Consider the following 22,317-nt stretch of genomic DNA (forward strand, 5'->3'; position numbering starts at 1 on the left):
GATTGTGAATATAGTAAAAAAAAAACACACACACTGAATTATACCTTTGAAATGATGCATTTTATGTTACATGAATTTCATCTAATTTGAACTCAAGTTTGATTTAAAAAAAGGAGGAGAGGATGAGGGCTAAGAAGATCTTCCTTTTCTGTTCCCCTCACACCTCTTTTCTGAAACCACCACATGTGCAAGAATGACCACCTCAGCACAGAAGTCTCCATGCCATTTCAAGGTGGTCACCAGCAGACTCCCAGCCTCTCCCCCTGCTCAAATGTCAGCACCTGGGAGACCTTCTAGCCCTGGTGGGAGGATAGGCCCAATTTGAGGGAGGACTGCGGCTCGTGCACAACTTGTCTGATTGGCCCACACCGGGCACCGGGCACAGTCTCTAACCTCAGGCCATGATATCCACGTGCCACCTCTTGCCCAGCTCCCTCTCAGCTCCCATCATCCCCACCGGAGAACTAAAGCACAGAGTCTCAGGTGCCCTCGGGTGCCTGTGGTCCGAGCATAGCTGGGACCTCTCTTTGAGCGAACTCATACACTCTCCCCTGTAACTGTTTTGCCTTATTTAAAATACTTAGTCTCTTAGGGTATCTGAGTGGCTCAGTTGGTTGAGCCGTTGCCCGTCTGACTTAGGCTCAGGTAGTGATCTCATGGTTCCTGAGTTTGAGCCCAGCATGGGGCTCTGTCTCCCTCTCTCTGCCCCTCTCCTGCTCATGTTCCCGTGCATGTTCTATCTGTTTCTTTCTCTCTGAAAAATAAACTTAAAAAAATACTCCATCTCTGCATGCTAAAGCAACAAGATGTTTTGGTCTATTTGCAAGATGATGTCTAAAGAGGAAGAAACAGATCAAATGCTAAAACCACAAACAAATCTCTAGGTGAGCAGTACCCAAGCAATAATGTTCTTTATTTCTCTCTTGAAATAAGCTGGGAAAGGGTAACTGGTCCACCTGGGGCCCTGTGGGTCAGTATCCCTGGCTCACAAGGGAGGAAAGGAGAGTGAACTCGCTCTGAGGAATGAGGGAAGAGATCAGACCCTCCCAGAGGGCTTCTCATGTCAGTGTATGGCTGACCAGGATGGAGGCAATGCTCAGGGAAAATGACGACTCCCCCATGTGTGCCATTGCTACTACATGCTCCTCAATTATATCCTCATGTACAATATCCTTTTCAAGAGAAATAGGACCTCCTTCATTGCAATTAATACTACCACAACAACGAACAAAATAGAAACTATTAGTTTTAAAAAATTGTGATCTTGGGGCTTCATCAGGCACTTCGCTTGGATACACAAACGTGCAGTTGCTCGTACAGTTCTTGTAAACAAGTAGCTCCCGACTGTTCAAACCTTAAAAAGTAGAGATGAAAATCATTGATTTCAGGTTTTCTGCTTGCAAACAACAAAGCACAGTTCACCCAGTAACTAGTGTTATACATCCCCAGATGTGACTACGTTGCCTAGAATTTTCACGGATAAAGAACGCTCAAGAAAGGCCACCAGAGGGTCTGTTTCCTCCATGGACAACTTCTCCTGGAGATGGTTTTCTGTCTACACGGCCATCTCATCTCTGCCTCTGGCTGTCTCTAAATAGTATCAAGGTGCCTTGGCACATGGCTGCACAGATGAAATGTCCTGTTCATTATTTGTCCTAAGAATCTCAGGGCTCTAGAAAGAGAACGGAGGCCAAAGAAATGTTTCGCTCATGTCTCACAGGATCACACAGACCCTGAAGTGGAGTGCCCCGTCCATGTGGCCCTCACCTGATTTTCTGAGACTCGGTGTGGCCCCTCTAGGACGAGCTCCCGCCTGGGACCCTCGGCCAGGTGTTCCCAGCTCCTGGCCCAACATACAAACCTCGATGCACCCTTAATGCCAACCTGTGCCCCAGCACGGACAGGGTGCTCCACCGCAAGCAGGGTCCCACAACTACTGTGATTACCTTCACTGGTGGGCTCGCCCAACAGCTTTGGCCAACCACCAAGGCTGAGTCCTTAAGATGCACAAGCATGTGTATCTTGGCCATGTGAGCAAGGCGCCATCTGAGGCCTCCTTAGAGAGTCCCTGAGTTAAATTCTTCGGCGCTCACTCACCACTTCTGCTCCCTTGTGACCCCAGTGTTTACCCGATACTTTCTCCCTGTAACTTGCCACCGTTGACGTTTCCACTCATGGCTCTGAGATCAAAGGAAGGAACACCCAGCTAAGCTCCGTCACTTGCTCGTCTCTATTTGCCACATGAAGGGTTTCTGGAAGTCCAACGTTCTACGGAAGAGTGCACACTCATAAGCCAGCCGACAGCTGACTGGATTTCAGGAAGTGCTCATAACCATGGAACTCGCACGAGCTCCAGAAACAGAACTGGATAAAAACTACCGAATTCCCGCCTCTGTTCCTCCATCAGGCACTAAAAGCAGCCAAGGCTAAAGATAAGAAATGTCTGGATTTCCAAGCCTATGTGTTAGTTTTGTCTGTTTTTGCACTTTGTGAATATGAACTCCTGTACTGTCTGTTTTGGGGTCTGGCTTCTTTTCTCTGCTTTGTGTTTGGAAAGCTATCCCTGATGTGGCCCAGCGCTGTATATGGTTTACTCTCCCCATTGTACACTTTTCCACTGATGAACATTCCATCGTTGACTGCTGATGGGCGTTAGCATTGTTTCTGGCTGCCACCTCCCCCAAAGAGCTCTGCAGTGAATATTCTCGTCCTCACATGAGGGGAGCGTGTGTGAGTTCTGACATGGTGGTAAACGCTGAGTCCTTAAGATGCATACATATGGCTTTAGCAGAAGCTGCTGAAGAGTTTTGCAGAGCGGGTGAACCTATTTATACTCCAAAGGATCGTGTCCACCTCAACATCTTGCCACCACACAAGTAGCTGTTTGTGAATGTTTAATCGTTCCTTTTGGTGTTACCGTACCATAGTTTGAGTTTCATTTCCACCAGAAACGTTCACGTTGGATGACTTTTCTTATATTTAGTATCCACTTGGATATCATTTTCTGGTAAACAGCCTCCAAGCCTTTGGCTCCAATTTCTACTGGATGATCTGCTTGTCCAAGTAGTGATTCGTAGAAGAAGTTCATTCCATATATGGAATATAAGCCCTTGGGCAGACAGTGTTTTAAAGGGCCTTCTCTTCATCTGTGGCATCTTTACACTTATCAGTATCCTCTCAGGGGCAGAAGTTGTGAATTTTTATGTAATCCCACTACCGCTTTTCCTCATCTGTGATCAGCACTATGTTGTTCAGGTGTCTTAAATTCTTAATTATCCCAGGGATACATTCTTCTACATTTCCCTTCCAAAAAAATAAAGCTCATGCTTTGTTCTTTTACTATTTACATGGAGATCTAGAAAGCATCTGAAACTGCTTCTGTTGTGTAAATCACGTGCATAAGATCTCCTCCACCCACCACTGGTTCGTGCCAATGAGTGTCTTATCCCACAACCTTCCGGGTCAACATTGTCAGAAAGCGCGTGGCTTTTTCTGAGACCTCTTTTCTCCCTGTCAGTCTATTTTTCTTTTTTTTTTTTTTTTTAATTTTTTTTCAACGTTTATTTATTTTTGGGACAGAGAGAGAGACAGAGCATGAACGGGGGAGGGGCAGAGAGAGAGGGAGACACAGAATCGGAAACAGGCTCCAGGCTCGGAGCCATCAGCCCAGAGCCTGACGCGGGGCTCGAACTCACAGACCGCGAGATCGTGACCTGGCTGAAGTCGGACGCTTAACCGACTGCGCCACCCAGGCGCCCCATGTCAGTCTATTTTTCAATCCCAACACCAACACTAGACCATGTGCATTGACGAGATGAAAGAATCTTGCGTAAGAGTGCAGGTTCTCTGTTCCTCTCTTCTTCCACGAGATTGCCTTGGACATTCCTAGCCCCCAAAGTTCCATAAACATTTGAATATTTTGAATCAACTAGCCCCCACCCCCACCCCACACACACACACACACACACACACACACACACACACACACACTAACCTGGTGAGACTCTGACTGGGATTTCATGGAATCTGAGGATGAACTTGAGGAGAACAGCTGTCCTACCTCTACTGGGTTGCTCCATCCAGAAGCCTGGCTCACCCGTTGGTTTAAGTCCTTCCATTTCACCTGTTTCACAGCTTCGATATGGAAATCTTGCAGAAATCTGCTTGCGTTTGTTTCCAGGTATGTGGTGGTTTTCAAATGCTATGTGTGTTTTTGCACATTTCATTTTCCACGTGTTCATTGTTGTTGTATAAACACACCATGGGTTTTTAAATTTGATTTTTGAGTACTGACCTTGTATTTCGGGCCATTGCCCAAGGTACCGCTTATGTCCAAAGTTCATCATCTTTGGTGAATAGTAGCTGCTTGCTTCCTATTTCCCAGCCACTGTGTGTTTCATTTCTTCCAGTGACCTAGTAATTCCTGTGCCACCCATAATTCTGCTTCATGGGAGTGGAGGTCGTGACAAGACGCATCTGACCCCACTTTCACCTCAAGGGAAAAGTGTTCCGGTATTTTCCTTGTGACAGAAAATGTCCTCTTGTCTTCCATTTCCTCAATTTTTTTGTTTAATTCGGAAAGGTTGCTGGATTTCATCAGTTTTCAGCATCTGTGGCTGTGATGTTTCCCATTTTCTTTGCTAAGATGGTGAACTGAACTAGTGGGTTTCAATTGTAAGCCACACTGCAGTGTGTGTATGTGTCTGTGTGTGTGTGTGTCTGTGTGTTCTAAACACCTACACCCAGGCCCCTCTTGTCTCTCATCATTTGCCATCCTATGGCACATTTTCCCACACTTTATTCAGATTTCATTCTTTTCCCCTTAACGTTCTTTTCCTGTTCCAGGATGCCATGCAGGATACAACATTCCGTTGGGTGTGGTATAGCTTACCCACAGTAGGATTCTATTGGTTCAGATCTGGCTAGTACCGCTGCAGCTCTAGTCACAGGAGAGGTTCGTCTGTGGTTTCCATCCTTCCAATGTCCTTCCTAGGCTTTGTGTTAGAGTCAGACTGTCATCATGAATGTGTTGGGGAGCAATCCTCTTTATTATCTGGAAGAGTTTGTGTACGGTAGGGTGATTTCTCCTATGAAGCTAGTGGACTTTGCCAGAGACGCTACCTCTAGTTGGTTTTCCAGAAAGGATTTCCAGGTTCTCCAGGTTTTCCATTTCTAGGTTTTCCAGAAAGGATTCAGGGCACTTCAGCTTTACAATCTCATTGTGGGTCAGAGCCAATTCAACTGTGTTTTTCAAGGTGTGATTCATTTCATCACGACTCTCGAATGTGTCACAGGAAGGCTATCATAGTGGCTTCTTGTTTTCTTTACAAGGGAAAGAAAAAAGTGGCCTCTGATGGATGCCCCCCCCTTTGCATTTCTGATAACAAAAGTGTGAATTTTACATTTCTGCCTTTGAGCTCCCCTACCCCATTTTACCCGTACTATGAATCCTTTCAAAAACCAACTATTGGCTTTGTGGGGATTCTTTCTGGGTTTTCATATTCCCATTACAAGGATTTCTGCTGTCTTCCTGACATTCCCTACCTCATTTCTTTGGGTGGATTTCCTATTCCTCTGTCTTCCTGAGTGGAAGTTGGGGCCTTGGCACACGTTCTCTCTTCTACAAGAGGCCGAGAGTATCTATTTGCGCTCTCGACTCTGCTTTCGCTGCACTCCACTCATTTTCCCCACGTCCTAGCTTTAGAATCATGGAGTCCTTCTTCTTTCCTAACTTCCATGTGGCTTCTCTTTGGGTCTTTGGTTATTCAGAACTGCTCTGTGGGATTATAAGGAGTGGAGGTTTTCCCAGTTCTCTTTGGAGTCACGATTTCTAGCTTAAGTCCACCGTAACAGAGAAGGGACTCTGCAGAAATGCCTTCCTTTGACACGTGTATATGCTTGCATTAGGTCCTGGCATGAACTCAGTATCACGAACGTCATTAGCGACCTTGTAAAAAAATGCGTATTGGGTCATGGGTAGCTCTGCTGTCGCACATCATGAGTATTCCTCCTTCGTAACCAGCGTCCTTCAGACCTTCTGTAGCAGAGGGTGGCAAACAAGAGCCCGCGGGGCAGCCCCAGTCCACCGGCTGTGTGTATGGGTAAAGATCTGTTGGGACATAGCAACGATCACTCTGTTTACCCACGCTCCATGGTTTCTCCTACCCCCACACAGGCAGTGCGGGGCACTTGCTACGAGTCTAGGTGGCCTACTAGTAAGCAGGGTTGCTTCTGATCCTTTATAGAAAGAGTTGGTCCACCCCGGCTGAATGGCTCTGGTAAGTTTGGGGCCCTTGCTCTAGCACCTGGAAGCCATGGGCAGAGGTATGTTAACGACAACACTGTGACCATGCCCCTACCTACAGTTCCTAAGCTCTGGGAGCATTTTTCGGTGTGGCTCTTCCTCCTGCATCATCGGGCGTGTGTGCACTTCGATGCCGGTGTCTTCCCGGTTGTCTCACCCTTTCATCTCCATCCAGTGCTGTTCTGCTCTTCACACAAGCAACGCCCTTGAGTTCACGTTAGCCTTGCCACAGTGCGTGCTTAAGAGCTTGGGGTCGGCATTTACGTTGTATACCATGTTCTGTATTTTATCCTCAGGGTTTTTATGTTCTCATTTCAAAGCATGCCTCTATGAAGCAAAACATACGCATTTAGTTTGTTCTGAAAGTCATGGGTTCCTACTTGTGTCCATTTTAATATCAGTGTCATTAACGATCCGTTAGATCTTAAATTGCTTTTCTGATGTTCAGTGTCTTACTTCCGATAATTGTACCTTCAAAACGTTTTCGGGAAATACGAAAGCTCCCGTGCACTCGGACTCAGTCACTTCCAACGGTACCTCGTGGCCAGACAGCAGTGCAGCGGCGCGACTAGGGCACCGGCTCTCAAAGCGGTGACGGGGAACACCAGGCTTACACCACAGTCATCCCTCATATGGACACACCCACCCCTTTCCCACACAAATGCCTGGCCATTGGTTCCCACAAAACGATTCCGGGGTCCGCATCTAGAAGTTGGTCATTTCTAGGATGTCTATAAGAGGAGACATGGACAGCTACCTCTGGAGCTGGCCCTTTCTCGTTCCCCGTGTTTCCCAGGACGCTCATTCAGGATAACGGAGCAGTAGCTGCCCTGCTTTACTGCCGAGTAACGCCCACGGTGGACTCACCACGGCGTCTTTACCGTTTAGGTGCTCCAGGATGTCTGGGTTGCTTCGGGGATCGAGGTGCTACAAACCACTCTGGGACAAACATCCACGCATGGTTTCGCACAAGCGAAGTTTCAACTCTTCTGGGAAAACCCCCAGAAACGCAATTCGGGGATTGACGGTAGCCGCATGTTGTGTTTTTAAGAAACCGGACCTCGAGCCCCGCGTCGGGCTCTGGGCTGACGGCTCCGAGCCTGGAGCCTGTTTCCGATTCTGTGTCTCCCTCTCTCTCTGCCCCTCCCCCGTTCATGCTCTGTCTCTCTCTGCCAAAAAATAAAAAAATATTAAAAAAAAAAAAAAAATTTAAAAAAAAAAAAAAAAAGAAACCGGACCGCGTTCCCCATAATTTGTGGTCCCATTTTTCACTGTCACTGGCCACATACGAAAATCTGGTTTCTTTACCGTCCCGGCCAGCCTTTGGCGTGGCCACTGTTTTTGACTTCGGTCTCTCTGATCAGAGACACCTAACTGTGTTTTCAGTTTTAATTTCCCTAATGACCAAAGATGTCGACCATCTCTTAGGGGCTTATCTGCTTATCGGTGCCGGCTGGCGATCAGAGGGACAGTCTAAAACCAGGTCTATTTGACGCTGAGGCGGGGTGGGGCTGGGGGGACGAGCCCAGTTGGGAGGAAAATATGGACGCCATGCTTCTCTGCCCCCGCCCCCCGTCTCGGCCCACGCACAGGAGACTCTCGTGAAGATGTCTGAGGTGTTCACCCACACACCTGTCGCCCGTGCAGGCCAGCGGTCACGCGCTGCTACCGTCTCAGGAACTGTTCGTGGACAACGGGGCTGATGGGGTGGACGTGAAGCAGGATGAAGTGTGGAGATGCTGGATGGGGTCCCCCGGCGTCCATCACCACAGAACCGTCATGACCTTTGAGACCAACCGTCTGCTTCACCTCAGCCCTGCAGACCTCATGCAGGCTCTCCCTGGGCCAAGTATAGCCCAGAGCCACACAGGGCGAGAGGCTGGGAAACAGAGCCCAACGCCCCCTTCAGAAGCAGCCATCCCAGCGCGGCAACCCGCCACTCACCGGGGTCTCCCAGAGGGGCAGGAGCAGAGCTCTGATGGCGGCTTCTGTTCCTCCTGTGGTGCGAGTGCCTGAGGAGCTTTGACTGCCAAGGCACCCACCTCAAGGACGGCTCTCTGGGGGAAACACCACCAGCCGCTGGACTAGATACAGAGCCCACACCGCCACACCGCTACCGCCCGAGGCTCCTTCGTTCCAGGGCTCTTGGTGGGGCTCCAGAACCGATCACGGGTCTCTGATTTCCCTTCTTCTCGCGTTTGAGAGTCCTGCCCTCGTGTTGTAAACTCACCAATGAAGACGGGCCCGGGAAACCCCAGATGCCCCCCTTGAGCCCAGAGAAGGCACACTCCCAGCCCGTGCATCTCTCGTCCCACCACGACTTGGCCGTGTGCCTTGGAAGCTCCAGGACTCGTGAGCCACAGCCCTGTGGGTTCCCAGTTCCTGACGGCCGCGCCGAGGGCGTCCTCAGTCATCACAAGAACCACGAGGGCCAGTCCCGCCATATCGTTGCACGTCGATAGGCCGAGACCTGCACACAACAGGTGCCCGCTGCAGGAACCCGGGACAGATTCCAGCTCCTTCCTGAGTTCCAAAGCCCCAGATGCCCACAGGGTAGGCCAGCTGGTACCACCGAGAGGAGGCAGAAAGAAGACCGTGTTGCGGGGAGCTTGGAACACAGAATGGCACGTTAAGGTGCAAAGAGACACTGGGGAAGGCCAGGGGCCAGAGGACAGGCCCCCGGCAGGGCCCCACACGGGGCCACTGCCTCCCTGCCGGACCCTGCACTGGCTGCGGCCTCCCAGGCTCATCGAATGGTCACTGGCCTCTGGCCGACCCTGTGCTTCGGCTCAGGGCCCTGGCGAGCGGGACGCCTTTCTCGGGGCACCCGAGCCTCTGAGTAAGAGCCAAGAGCACTCCAAAAGGTCATGCTCTGCCCTGAGCCCACACTTGGCCTTGCCCTCCGCGTGCGGTAGTCCTTGTCCTGAGAAGTCCGCAGGATGCCCGCTTTTCGGGCCTGCTTAGCTGGAAGCCCTCCCCCCACCACCCTGAATCAAATGGGCAACGAGGGACCGCCCGGGCGACTCGGGGGCGTCAGCACCGCCACCAAGGACTGACACGGAGCGGAGACCTAGGGTCTGGCAACCCCCCATGGTGCACGTGGACCCTGACAGCCCCACCTTGCGGGGTGCCTGGCTCTCCAGGATGGTGCACACCGGCCTCTCCTGGGGCTGAGCCTAGAGGCTGGGGTGGGCTCTCAGGATGGGGACAGAGCAGGCCAAGGGCCACGGGGCTGGGTCCAAGACAGAGCAGATCGGACAGCTCCCTGAAAGTGCTCAGGTGGGGTGCCTAGTTCACAACGTGCAAGGAAGACAAACAGGTACTTACGAACAGAGATGGTCATACGGCGCCTGAGGTGTTTAGGACACAATGTCATGCTTGTACAAAAGAAGTTGTTGATGGTCCAACAATCGTAGCATTTCAGATTATAGGTCCCTGAGGAAAACAGTAAGCAGCATCTGGCTCCAGTGCCCCGGGCACGGTCCACCGTTACACTTGGCTGTGCCCTCCCCCTGCCTTGAAGGACTTCTGGAGGCCTCCACCGCCCGGCCCTCGACGGGCTCCGCTCTGGCCAGGGTAGCTTCCGGGCAGAGACCGGGTACACGCGGGACTTGTTCCTGTTCCCAGAGACAGACGCCGGCGAGCACCGCCAGGGAGCCAGCTGAGGGGACCCTCTGCCCCGCAGATGACGGCCCCTGTGCCCAAGAGAGCCTGGCAGTCAGAAAAGGCCAGCGCCCTCCCAGACTTCCCTGGACTCTCCAACGCTGCCCTTCCCAGGTGAGGGAGGGCCGAGCTAGAAACGCCCTCCCGACCCTCACCTAGCTCGGGGACCCTTCCAAACCCACCCTGTGCCCACCAACTGCACCGACATCGGGGGTCCCGGCTGCCGAAGGTGACGGAATCCCACCCAGACCCTTTCTCTGACCCTGGATAACAGTAAAGTCTTATCGCCGGAAAGACAGGGAGAGGAATCGATACTTACAATATCCTCCCAGCATGACCTGAGGCAACCAGATGACAAGGAGAAAGGCCCAGAGGACCATCATCTCCTGCAGGAACTTGAACCTATAGGTGAGGAGACCGGGGCACAACGTCAGCAGCCTGCACGTCACAGACGCCACCTCACAGGATGCGTGTCTGCAGGACCCACGTGAGCAGGGTGCGGGGATCCGGAGGGAGGCTTTGGGGTCCACCAGCGTCCACCAGCCCCTCCCAGCTCCTATCCCCACCCCAACCTCCCCTGCACCTCCCCTCCCTCGCTCCTCTCCCCTCCTGCACTTCCCCTCACCTCCCCTCCTGGCTCCTCTCCCCACCCGCACCTCCCCTGCACCTCCCCTCCTGGCTCCTCTCCCCACCCGCACCTCCCCTGCACCTCCCCTCCTGGCTCCTCTCCCCACCCGCACCTCCCCTGCACCTCCCCTACACCTCCCCTCACAGTTCCTCTCCCCACCCACACCTCCCCTGCACACCTCCCCTCCTGGCTCCTCTCCCCTCCTGCACTTCCCCTCACCTCCCCTCCTGCCTCCTCTCCCCACCCGCACCTCCCCTGCACCTCCTTTCCTGGCTCCTCTCCCCACCCACACCTCCCCTGCACCTCCCCTCCTGGCTCCTCTCCCCACCCGCACCTCCCCTGCACCTCCCCTACACCTCCCCTCACAGTTCCTCTCCCCACCCACACCTCCCCTGCACACCTCCCCTCCTGGCTCCTCTCCCCTCCTGCACTTCCCCTCACCTCCCCTCCTGCCTCCTCTCCCCACCCGCACCTCCCCTGCACCTCCTTTCCTGGCTCCTCTCCCCACCCACACCTCCCCTGCACCTCCCCTCCTGGCTCCTCTCCCCCCCTGCACCTCGCTGCTCAGCAGGCAGGGCTCTGCCCGCTCCACTGGGCTCTACAGGCAGCAGGCAGGCCTTTCCACACACCCCTCAGGCCTCCTCTTGCACGAAGTCGCCTGGGGCTGCCTCCGCTGGGAGCTCAGCCGAGGTCCCCGTGCCCCCCCCAACAATGCTTGTCCTGACGTACTCATTGACCCCGACCTCAAGAGCAGCTGGGGAAAAGTGCTGGGACGCTGTCCACGCAGATGTTTCCCGCTCCTACAGGCGATGGACAAATGCGGGGCGGCACACGGTGACCACCCTGCTCCCTTGGAGGCCGGCGGCCTGACTTGCGCAGTGGCCACAGTGTGCGCCAGAACGTTCCGCTGCCCCCCACCCCTCCCGCGGAATCGGGTGGCCCTGAAGCGCCGGCGGGGGAGGGCCCGGGGGTCCCCACACCTGAGCCCTGACCCTGGCCCATGCTCCAGGATCCCCCCCCCCCCCCCCGGCACCTGGCAGTGCCCGCTTCCGCCCAGCGTTCCCGCGGGGACCCATCTGCACCCCCAAGTCTGCGAGCCCGGGATCCTGAGGGAAAACTGCTTCCCACCCCCCCCCCCCCCACACCTGGGCGGGAGCACCTGCCCGAAGGGGACACCTTCTGGGGGAGCATCTGCTGGAGGGGAGGGTGTTTCCTGTCTGAGGGGGTTGGCCACTTGTAAGGGGAGAGTGGCCGCCCGTGGGGGGAGGAGCCAACGGCCTGAGGGGGGACGCCTGTCCGGGGAGCACCTGCCTGGTGGGGAGGTACACCTCTCTGGGGGAGTATCTGCCTGAGGGGGGACGCCTGTCTGGGGGAGCGCCTGACTGGGGCTTGGGGTGGCGCCCGTGTGGGCGGTGCCGCCTCACCCGCCCTGTCCCCTCCCCGCGAGGACCCGGGCAGCCCAGCAGCCCCCCGCTGAGGGCCCGGGACAGGCGCCCACGGTGCCCCCCGCCCCCCACCGCCCTTTCGAACGCCGCCCCGCAGGCTCCCTGCGCCCTCCGTCCCCACGCGTCCCCACGCGTCCCCACGGCGACCGCAGAGAACCTTCTGGAACCCCGGACGGCGAGGCCTCCAAGCGGCGGGCACAGCAGGGTGAGCGCGAAGACTCTCCGGGCCGCAGCTGCGCTTCCCACAGCCGGGGCGCGTCCGCAAGGGAGGGGGTCTCCCTCGCTCCGCGCGCGCGCGACTCCCGGCAGGCCCCGCGCCCACGCATGCGCACGCGCACACTCGGGTTCCACAAGGTTCCACGAGCCTTGAAGGCCCCACTCTCAGAGAGTCCGGCGGCGCCAGAGGTTCCGGAAGGTTCGGGGCTCACCTCACAGGCGGGCAGCGTGGAAGTTAATTGGCAGAAGGTTGGACGCCTGGGGGGGCCTGGAAGGTTCCAGAAGGCCTGGCTAGTCTCAGTAGGGTGAAGGGTGAGGGGAGGGGCGTCGATACAGGGTCCTGGAGGTTCGGGGCGGGGCCCAGGGCTGGCGTGGGGGGTGCTTGCAACGGCGGGGGTCCTGCCGGCGCCCCTCAGTCCCACGGGCACAACCGGCGGCGCTGCCGCTGCCACTGCCGCTGCCCGGGGGTCCCTGGGCCCCTGGAGGCCCCGCCCCGCCCGCACCGCCTGGACCTCTTCTCCCCGCAGTTTCTGCGCTTTCTTCTTCCAGGCCCTTTGTGCGGGGCCCAGTTTGATGTCGTGTGTTTCGTTTCGAGAAGGAAAAGCGGGTCCTTGACTGCGACCCTCAGCCTCCTGGAACCTTCTCTGACCTGCGCCTGCAGAGCGTGCGCTTCCTTCCCGGCGCCGGGGCCGGTCCCGTCGGGCTTCGTTTTGTCACTCGTGCCTCGCGTGGCTGTCCCTCGCGTGTCTTTTCCGCGGGGACCGGTGGGGGCGGGGTCCCGGGTGGAAGAGCCTTCTTACTCTGCAAGGCCACCGTTTCCTGCCTGTCCTTCTGGGCCTCCCTGCTGGTGCCGCTGTGCTCTGGAAAGGTCTCTGGCTGGGTCCCGCCAGTTCCAGGGACGGAAATCTCCCCGCCTCCCCGCCAGACCCTGCAGTTGGAGCGGGCCCTGCCAGGTGCCTGGGGGGGCCAGCCTGGAGCAGAGGGCCAGGGTCTGCGTTCAGGGCCGCCGGGGCGGGGGGGGGGGGGGGGGGTGGCGGAGGGGCACGTTTGCCCATCGCCTGTAGGAGCAGGAAACGTCTGCGTGGACAGTGTGTCCCAGCACTTTTCCCAAGCTGCTCTTGAGGTCGGGGTCAGCGAGTACATCAGGACGAGCATTGTCCTGCGGGGGTGGCGGGATGGGGGGTGGAGGGGGTTCGACGAGGGGAACTCCGCTGAGCTCCAGGTGGATGACTTCCTGCAAGAGGAGGGCTGAGGGGTGTGTGGAAAGGCCTGCCTGCTGCTGGCAGTGCCCTGTGGGGGAGCCTGGTAGCTGCTGTGCCGGGGAGGTGTGGGTGGGGAGAGGAGCCAGGAGGGGAGGTGCAGGGGAGGTGTGGGTGGGTAGACGAGTCAGGAGGGGAGGTGCAGGGGAGGCTTAGGTGGGTAGAGGAGTCAGGAGGGGAGGGCAGGGGAGGAGCGGGTGGGGAGAGGAGCCTGGAGGGGAGGTGCAGGGGAGGCTTAGGTGGGTAGAGGAGTCAGGAGGGGAGATGCAGGCGAGGTGTGGGTGGGGAGAGGAGTCAGGAGGGGAGGGCAGGGGAGGAGCGGGTGGGGAGAGGAGCCAGGAGGGGAGGTGCAGGGGAGGTGTGGGTGGGGAGAGGAGCCTGGAGGGGAGGTGCAGGGGAGGCTTAGGTGGGTAGAGGAGTCAGGAGGGGAGGTGCAGGGGAGGCTTAGGTGGGTAGAGGAGTCAGGAGAGGAGGGCAGGGGAGGAGCGGGTGGGGAGAGGAGCCTGGAGGGGAGGTGCAGGGGAGGCTTAGGTGGGTAGAAGAGTCAGGAGGGGAGGTACAGGGGGGGAGCGGGTGGGGAGAGGAGCCTGGAGGGGAGGTGCAGGGGAGGCTTAGGTGGGTAGAGGAGTCAGGAGGGGAGGTGCAGGGGAGGCTTAGGTGGGTAGAGGAGTCAGTAGAGGAGGGCAGGGGAGGAGCGGGTGGGGAGAGGAGCCAGGAGGGGAGGTGCAGGGGAGGCTTAGGTGGGTAGAGGAGTCAGGAGGGGAGATGCAGGCGAGGTGCGGGTGGGGAGAGGAGTCAGGAGGGGAGGGCAGGGGAGGAGCGGGTGGGTAGAGGAGTCAGGAGGGGAGGTGCAGGGGAGGCTTAGGTGGGTAGAGGAGTCAGGAGAGGAGGGCAGGGGAGGAGCGGGTGGGGAGAGGAGCCTGGAGGGGAGGTGCAGGGGAGGCTTAGGTGGGTAGAAGAGTCAGGAGGGGAGGTGCAGGGGGGGAGCGGGTGGGGAGAGGAGCCTGGAGGGGAGGTGCAGGGGAGGCTTAGGTGGGTAGAGGAGTCAGGAGGGGAGGTGCAGGGGAGGCTTAGGTGGGTAGAGGAGTCAGTAGAGGAGGGCAGGGGAGGAGCGGGTGGGGAGAGGAGCCAGGAGGGGAGGTGCAGGGGAGCAGCAGGTGGGGAGAGGAGCCAGGAGGGGAGGTGCAGGGGAGGCTTAGGTGGGTAGAGGAGTCAGGAGAGGAGGGCAGGGGAGGAGCGTGTGGGGAGAGGAGCCTGGAGGGGAGGTGCAGGCGGGGAGGGGAGCGGTGGGGCCTGTGCAGGGGGCTGCAGGATGCTGACACTCCGGGAGCTGCCTTGCACTCTGCTGATGTGCACGGAGCCTCTGTGCTCAGTGCATGTGGCGGAAGAGGTGTGGACGTACAGAAATCGCAGAGAAATGTGTCAAGAGAGCTTCCTCGCAGTTTGTTTTTTTTGTTGTTGTTGTTGTTTTTTTAGCGTGTGTTTTAGTTTTTATTTACCGCGATGTTTGAAAGGTGACGGGGTTTCCACTCCAAACGTATTGCTATATTTTATCGTGGACTCAACACTGGAAGAGAGATGAAGCGAGCGGTGGACACACTGTGTGGTGGGTGTCACGGGCGTTAAAAACTACAGTCTGCTGTGCTTCGAAGGGGAGCTCCTCTCACTACCGGGTTCTAGGTTGGCAGACGTCGTCTTCCGACCCCTGAAATGTTTTTTACGCGCTTTTGCTTGGGTGGTTCGATGTGAAGCGCACGGAAGGCCCTCTTGTTGTTTCTTGGCACATCACGCGTGTTGTTTCTTCCTCCGGGTTCCGGAATGCTTTCTCTGTGATTTTCTGTGCTTTGAACACCCCTCGGTAGAGGTGGTTTTGTGTGTGTGTATTTGTTTGTTTCGGGGGTTGTGCGCGTCCTGTTCTCTAAGCTTCCCGAGTCTCCACAGCGATGTCTGTCGGGACCGCTGGAAAGCCCTTAGCCAGTATGGTTTCAGGGATGCTTCCGTGCCATCCCTCCTCCTCCTTTTGGCCTTTCGGGGAGCTGGGTGTTACCGAAAAGAAGCTCGTCCCACGGCTCTTGGACATTCTGTTCTGTTTTCTTGTTGTGTTTGTCTTGGCGTTCCAGGCAAGGAGAGTTCTACCGACGCGTCTTCAAGTTCGCGGAGTCTATCTGCGGCTGTGTCGAGGGCAGTGGTGACCCACCCGACACGTTCCTCATGTTCATCGAAAAAGACGTGGTTTTTGAGTTCGAGCCCCGCGTCGGGCTCTGTGCTGACACCTCAGAGCCCGGAGCCTGTTTCGGATTCTGTGTCTCCCTCTCTCTGCCCCTCCCCCGTTCATGCTCTGTCTCTCTCCGTCTCAAAAGTAAATAAACGTTAAAAAAAATTTTTTTTTTTTTAAAAGACATGGTTTTGCTTCCTGGCATTCCCATGCGGCCCTCAGGGTTTTCCTTCCTAAGCTCACGTTGCGTATCTGTTCTCACGTGTGGCCTGCCTTCTCCACCGGCGCTCTTAGTGTCCTGGTCCTAGTCATTTCACATCCCCTCTCTGACGATGGTGACGCGCCCGTCACCTGTGTCACATCCTCGTGCTGGCTTTTCCTCTGGGGACGGTTCATCTTGGCTCCGGGCATGCCTTGTGTGTCCGGCTGCCAGTTGGTCGTGTATTGTGGGTTGAGAGGAAGCGCGGTGAGTAGGCCCTGAGCGCGAGCACTCACGTTCCGGGCCCCGGGGCCTGGGCTCTGTGCCCCATTTGCCGTAGCCGTCGTCGCCTTAGGTGGTACACTCTCGGGTGTCCTTGTTCTCGTCTCCCGCCTTAGCTTCGAATCTCTCTCACGCGTTGCTCCTCGGAGGGGGGGCGTGTTGTGTGGCACTGTCGGCTGCTTCCCCCTCAGAGAAAGAAAGGGCTCGCGGACGAAGCGCTGGGGGCTGGATGGAGACTCTTGTGCGCTCGGGAGACCCCCCCACCCCCAGCCTGGGGACGGCTTTTCCTGCTGTGGCGCTCAGCCTCCAGCCCTCTGTCACAATCACAGCGAAGGGCTCCCACCGGCTCGTGGTTCCCGCAGCTTCTTCTCCAGGTGAGCACGTTTAGGGTCGCCTCGCGGCGCACACCTGGCTCGCCAGACTTGGGAGCGCCAGTTCTGTGACCTCAGTGCTCTGACGGGCGCAAGACGTGTTGTCGACTTTCGGCGTGGCCAGTGTTTGCCTTGGGGAATGATGGTTCTTCATCTACAGGACCGAATACCTCTGCTCTCCTCTGTCCGATCTGATGAGGCAGAAATGCTGCAACTAAAACCGGGCCACGAAGGGAGAGGACAGGAGCACGGGCTCACTGCGTCGGAAGCGGTCCGTTGTGAAGCAGGGTGATGGGTGGGAAGGATAGGGTGCCGTTGAAAAGTGACAACCCGGGGAGCAAATATTACACGACAAAACTTGGAGAAAGAACGTTGTTTCAAGAGATGTGAGTATAGGGGCGCCAGGGTGGCCCAGCGGGTTAAGCATCCGACTTCGGCTCGGGTCGTGATCTCAGGTCTGTGAGTTCGGGCCCCGCGTCAGACTCTGCGCTGACAGCCTGGAGCCTGGAGCCTGCTTCGGAATCTGCGTCTCCCTCTCTCTCTGCTCTTCCCCGCTCGTGCCCTGTCTCGCTCTCTCTCCATCAAAGAGAAATAAACGTTAAAGGAAAGACAGAGATGTAAGTATAAAGGTAAAACTCAAACAAACATACAACGTGGGGCTACCGAGAGAAACCTTAAAAAGAAGCGCCTACGCGTCACATAAAGAAACGACCAGCTGCCTGTACAATGATCGACATACCTAATAATCGTCGCGCAGAGAGCGTCTCGGAGGGCGTTTCAGCCAAACACACCAGTCCCTTCCGTGAGCGTCCATGGCTGCAGTTACTCCTCATCTGCTGGGAAGGCCTAGAGGGCCACCCCTGGCCTGTTTTGCTGTCAAGGGTGGGGTGGGGCCCGCGCAGGGTGGGTTCAGGAGACCGTCCTGGAGGGCTGGGGTGGGAGCAAAGGGTGACGGTGCCAGAACTGGGATCTGGTGGGCGTGTATGCTCGGGCCTAAACTGGGCCACAGGACTAGGGAATGGCCAGTAGCCGTCCACACTCTTCAAGGGAGCGCCCTGCCTTCCGTGGGCCCACGGGGTGGCCTCCCAGGCGGCCAGGTCTGACCCCGGAGCCACAGAGCTGACCGCGTGGCCTCACTCCCCGTGTCCAGGGCCAGGCACCACGGAAACGATGATTCTCTTTGCTTTGCTCCTGGTCACGGACCTGCCGCGGGTGGAGACAAACGTCACCGTGTCCGGAAAACAAGGTAAGTCTGGGCCCCTCAACCCCCTGGGCTGGGAGAAGGAAGCGGGCCAGAATGCCTCTGCAGACACGGGGTGGCCACCCATGTCTGGACCCCGCGGGGGCCCCAGGGCGGTGGCAGGCACAGGGGTCAGGGAGCGAGAGAGCGTCAGGAGGGCAGCCTGTGGATTTGGACACCCGATGGGGGAGCCTCTTGATTTGGGGCTCCCCTGCCGAGGGCCGGCAGGAGTGGCCGGAATCCCGGCTTATTCCCCAGCACTCTGCCGTCCCCTCAGTGTCCCTGCCTTCCTGGGAGACATCAGGCTGGTCGCCACGCGTGGCCCGGCCCTCACAGGACCATCCAGGGCTGTGTCAGAGAACTGGAGGAGCCACAGAAGGGTGACAGGCTTGTCCCCGGGAGGGAGTCCTGCCCTAATGCAGACCAGGCAGCGGGCCACACCCAGGGGAGGGGATGCAGGGCCTGGGGCGGGGGAGGGAGGAGTGGGGAAGGTGAGTGGGAAGGGCCCTGGAAGGCAGATTGCAAATCTCTTGAGCCATTGAACTTGAGGTGCCGTGTGTGTGTGTGTGTGTGTGTGTGCGCGCGTGTGTGTGCATGCGTGCGTGTGTGTGGGTGAGTGTGTGTGTGTGAGAGGTAGGGTGAGGGCAGCCCAGGGGAGAATACAAGGACTCGGGACCCGTGGTTTTGTGCTCCCTGGAGGAGGGAGAGATGGGGGAAGGGGCGGTGCTCATCCGATAGGCCTGGAGAGCGGTGGTATTTCACTCTGGTTTTCTTCCCCTCTCAGCTGCAACCCTGAAGTGTCACGTCTGCGAGATAGAGAATAGTTTCGGTTGCACAAATCCATCCAACTGTCCTAGGGATTTTCACTTTTGTACTTCCGTTGCCGTGAGTGAGTATCTCCGTGCATCCCGGGTTCACAGGAAAGTCGGTCAATCCTTTCAGCAGTTGGGGTCTGTCTGGGTTTTCTCAACAGAGAGTAACTAATGTAATCACGTTCGTTCAAGAGAAACGGAGGAAAGTCCTGAGACGTCAGAACACAGGCAGGTGACAGGCCAGCTTGCGTGAGAGCGGTGCCGACGGGGGGCAGGGCGCCAGGACTGGACGCGATAGAATATTGGGTTGTGGGAAGAAAAGCGTAGGGGTTATCTGTATTCGTTTCAAATGAACGACGAAAGCCTTCATTTCAACCGCCCCACGGAGAAGTGCTGTTACAAGAGGTGTACGTAATGAGGCGCGGGGCTTACGCTATGTTCTGGAAGGAGTGTTGTGTGCCTTAGGACGGGTGGAGACCACCTCTCTGTCTCGCGTATGTCACCCGGGAGCTCCAGGCCGCATGAAGCCCCCGAAGGGGAGTGCGGAGGCCCAGCAGCGCCCGGCGCTCGGAGGCAGAGTGTCAGCCCCTTCCGGCGGGTCCGCGTTCCCGGAAACACGCGGGGTGCCGAGGGGGTGCTTGGGACTCGCGCCAGCCCCGCGTGAACGTCATCACCTCGTAGGGAAAAGCGATTGTCACCGTGAACCACAGATGAGGCGAAGCCAGCAGCGTGACCCCGCGGCCGGGGCGGAGCCGGGCCGCGTACAGCAGGCCGGCGGTGACAGCGCCGGCCCAAGGGGAGGCCGGCGCTGAGCCCCGGGCAGTGGCCAGGATGGGCAAGAGCCCCTTGCTCCCCTGCCTGTCCCGTGGTTACAAAGTCCAGAGCGACGTGGTGGTGAGCGGTGAGGCCTGGGAGCCTGTACATCCCCGGACGGAGAGCCCCAGACCCGGGCTCCCCCTGCACGTGGACAGGCCAGCCGGGGAGGGGCGGGGCAGGGCGGGGGGTGGGGAGCATCTCGTGGTCACACTGCACGCAAGCCACCCCCGCCCCCAGAGGCAGCCGTGAACACAAAGGCCGGACCCCGTCCTGGGCGGTGGCTCCCGACCGCCCCGTAGACGAGGGGCCTCTTCAACCGTGGCCTCTGAGCGGGGGCACCGGAAGGTCGGGATGGGACGGGCACAGGCCCGAAGCGCTTTGGTGTCGCTGCTCTCAGTTCACGTGGTGCCTTTCTCTTCTTCACTTCCTGTCAGGAATCTATCCGCGTTTCTTCTATGTTTCGAAGCAGTGCTCCAGGTATTGTCCAGTAAGTGCTCCGTTTGCTCCGGGACTCAAGTCCTTTGTCCTCGTCGAGCCTATGCCCTTCCTGTACGCGCACTGCTGTTCGGAGTTCTTGTGCAATACGCAGGAGCCGAACATCCGCGAGCCGGAATTCAGAGAAGGCGGACGAGCAAGCCGCTTGAGGAGCAGCGGGGCCTGGCTGGCCGCCTTCCTGACTCTGTCCTCTGTGTGAGGGGCCTCGGGCGGTGCCTTGGGAGCGCGGCACCGATGACCCCGACTCGCCGCAGGTGCTGGGAACCTCAGCATTAAACCTGTTTTCCGCTGGTTAACGCGTGGTCTGCCTCTCGAGGGGCCGCAGAACAGGTGGGGGGGACCAAATCCAGTCGGCCCAGCCCGCAGCTCCCTTTCGAGCAAGTCCGGCCCTGGCGGGGGGGGGGGGGGTGGGGAGGTCTCGAGTACTCGTGTTCGTCTCTGAACGAAAGCCTTGTAACTGTTCGTGGCCGACGCTCTCTCCTTCTGTCAGTCTCCGAGGGTTTCAGCACTGCTGGGGGGCTGAGGGTCACCCGGCAAGGGAAGCGCTCGGAGGCTCCCGGCCGCCTTTGCAGGATCGGGGTCGGTGGGAAGACAGGATGCAGTGGGCGGGAGACGCCAGCAGGGAAGGGCTCCTGGGCAGGACACAGGGTGCGGGGACGTGGTCCCAGGGACGGCCCTCCTGTGACGGGGGCGGCACCGTGGCTGCTCTGCCTCAGCTCCTCCCACATCAGGGAGCCTGTGGATGAACTCGGACTTCGCCCAGCGACTGGCACGGGTGCCTGGGCTCACAGGTTCGCCCACGTGCCTTCGACAAACACGTGAGCCTCGGCCAGGGAGACGGGAGCAGGGTCCTCTTTTCATTTCTCAGCTGAGCTGCAGCCCCCAAAGAGGCGCGAGGGTCACACTCCCCGTTTGCAGAAGACAAGGGCTTTCTTCTGCCCGTGGGGGCTGCACTGAGCACCTACCCTCCTTCACCTTCCTCTCCTCGCCCCCTCCCCACCTGCTCGGACACGGCTGACCCAGGGACACGGCTGGGCGCGGCACCCTGGGAACCTTCCAGAAAGAGTCTCCGTGGCCCCAGAAGGAGGCAGCATGGGGCAGGCCGTGGATGGTTTCTGGGCCATCCCTGAGGCACGGACGAGGCCCGTCTCTGTCGTGTCTGAACCCTCCACGGCAGAGGCCTAAATGCATCCTGGGGGCCGGTGCAGAGGGCGGCCCCCCGAGGGTTGACCCGCAACTCCAGGAGTGGAGAGGATTTCAAACAGCGTCTGTCACCTCCTACCGTGTGCAGGTCCCTTTCCCCGGCACAGGCTGTGTGCTCGCGTCCTGCCGCTCACGCTCGTCCCCAGGAACCGCGTCCCCCAGCTGCCCCGAACTCACAGCCTGGGACTGGAGCTGGGGGGCCCCTGTTCTGTAAGGGCAGGCAAAAGTGGGTGCCTCCCCACAAAGATCAACAGAGGCGGGACGTCACCCCCACGCAGGACCTGGCCCGGCCACCTGACGGTTGAGTGTCTTCAAAGGCAGGCCAGGGACATGCCTTGGAAGACAGCAGGGAGCCCAGAAGTGGGCGTCTGGAGAAGCCCTACCGCTGGAACTGGCGGGGGTTTGGTGACCTGATGGAGACAGCTTTCACTGACCTGATGGTGCAGGTGGGTGAGGCATGAGGCTCTTGGAGGAGGGGGAGGAGAGGGAAGTGGGGGAGGAGGAGGTGGGGGAGGAGGGGGAGGGGAGGAGGGGGGAGAGGATGGGGAGGGGGAGGAGGGAGAGGGGGAGGAGTGGAGAGGAAGAGGAGGGGACAGGAGGAGGAGGGAGGGGGAGGGGGGACGGTGAGTTGAGGATATATTGTCCCCAGTGTGGTAGATTCTCGTCTGGGAAAGTGCGGAAGGGAGGCGATGCACAGGTTGCTCAGAAAAAGAGGTCGAGGGTCAACACAGGTGCCGGGGTCAGAAGGTAAACACGAGGGCGTCAGAGCCCCGGATGGGAGGCCTGAAGAGGCGGGAACACGCAGGGTGGTGGCTGAGACCCGGAAGCGCCTGCTGGTGGGTTTCCCCGGGAGCCCTCCCCCTAGAGGAGGGAGGGCCCCGCGCGGGTGGCCGGGTGACACGTGGGTGGGAGCTAATCCGCCAGGGCTCGGGCCCAAGTGACGTGTGGGTGGTCTCGGGAGAGCGGCTGAGTAATGCCCCGTGGACACCCGCCGGATAAAGGAGGAGGGCGAAACAAAGTGACCGGCCCAGGGCCGGGCGGTGGCGACCGGGTGCAGGCGCAGAGCCGTGTATTGGCCGTGATCGGAGGCGGAGCACGAGGGGAAGGGGCCACGGGCACGGGGAAGAGGTGACGGCTCACATCACGGGGAGGGGACGGGTGGTCACCAA

General features: G+C 58.1%; 1 protein-coding gene and 1 long non-coding RNA gene across 3 annotated transcripts; one reads left to right on the forward strand and one right to left on the reverse strand.

Annotated features, from left to right (window-relative positions):
• Positions 1–916: 916 nt before the first annotated feature.
• Positions 917–10,398, reverse strand: LOC115506254. Its single transcript, XR_003966290.1, has 3 exons — positions 10,287–10,398; positions 9,632–9,739; positions 917–1,354 (listed from the first exon to the last, which is right to left on the reverse strand). It is a non-coding gene; the product is annotated as an uncharacterized LOC115506254 (long non-coding RNA).
• Positions 10,399–12,462: 2,064 nt separating this feature from the next.
• LOC115506239 (lymphocyte antigen 6K-like) lies at positions 12,463–20,241 on the forward strand. Of its 2 annotated transcripts, none has more exons than XM_030304142.1 (4): positions 12,463–12,505; positions 17,733–17,828; positions 18,607–18,711; positions 19,885–20,241. In XM_030304142.1, the coding sequence occupies exons 2-4, from the start codon at positions 17,753–17,755 to the stop codon at positions 20,142–20,144; spliced, it is 441 nt and encodes a 146-aa protein (XP_030160002.1). In that variant the 5' UTR covers positions 12,463–12,505; positions 17,733–17,752; the 3' UTR covers positions 20,145–20,241. The 2 variants fall into 2 exon arrangements, with proteins under 2 accessions (XP_030160002.1, XP_030160001.1); XM_030304141.1 differs by lacking the exon at positions 12,463–12,505 and adding an exon at positions 14,836–15,121.
• The last annotated feature ends 2,076 nt before the right edge of the window (positions 20,242–22,317 follow it).

This window comes from Lynx canadensis, chromosome F2 (assembly GCF_007474595.2).
Source record: "Lynx canadensis isolate LIC74 chromosome F2, mLynCan4.pri.v2, whole genome shotgun sequence".
Taxonomy (NCBI): domain Eukaryota; kingdom Metazoa; phylum Chordata; class Mammalia; order Carnivora; family Felidae; genus Lynx; species Lynx canadensis.

Coding starts and splice junctions, on each gene's coding strand:
- LOC115506239 (XM_030304141.1), top strand. CDS start 15,094: ATGAAGCGAGCGGTGGACACACTGTGTG. Junction 15,122..17,732: donor AGCGGTGGACACACTGTGTG/GTGGGTGTCACG, acceptor CCCCGTGTCCAG/GGCCAGGCACCACGGAAACG. Junction 17,829..18,606: donor CACCGTGTCCGGAAAACAAG/GTAAGTCTGGGC, acceptor TTCCCCTCTCAG/CTGCAACCCTGAAGTGTCAC.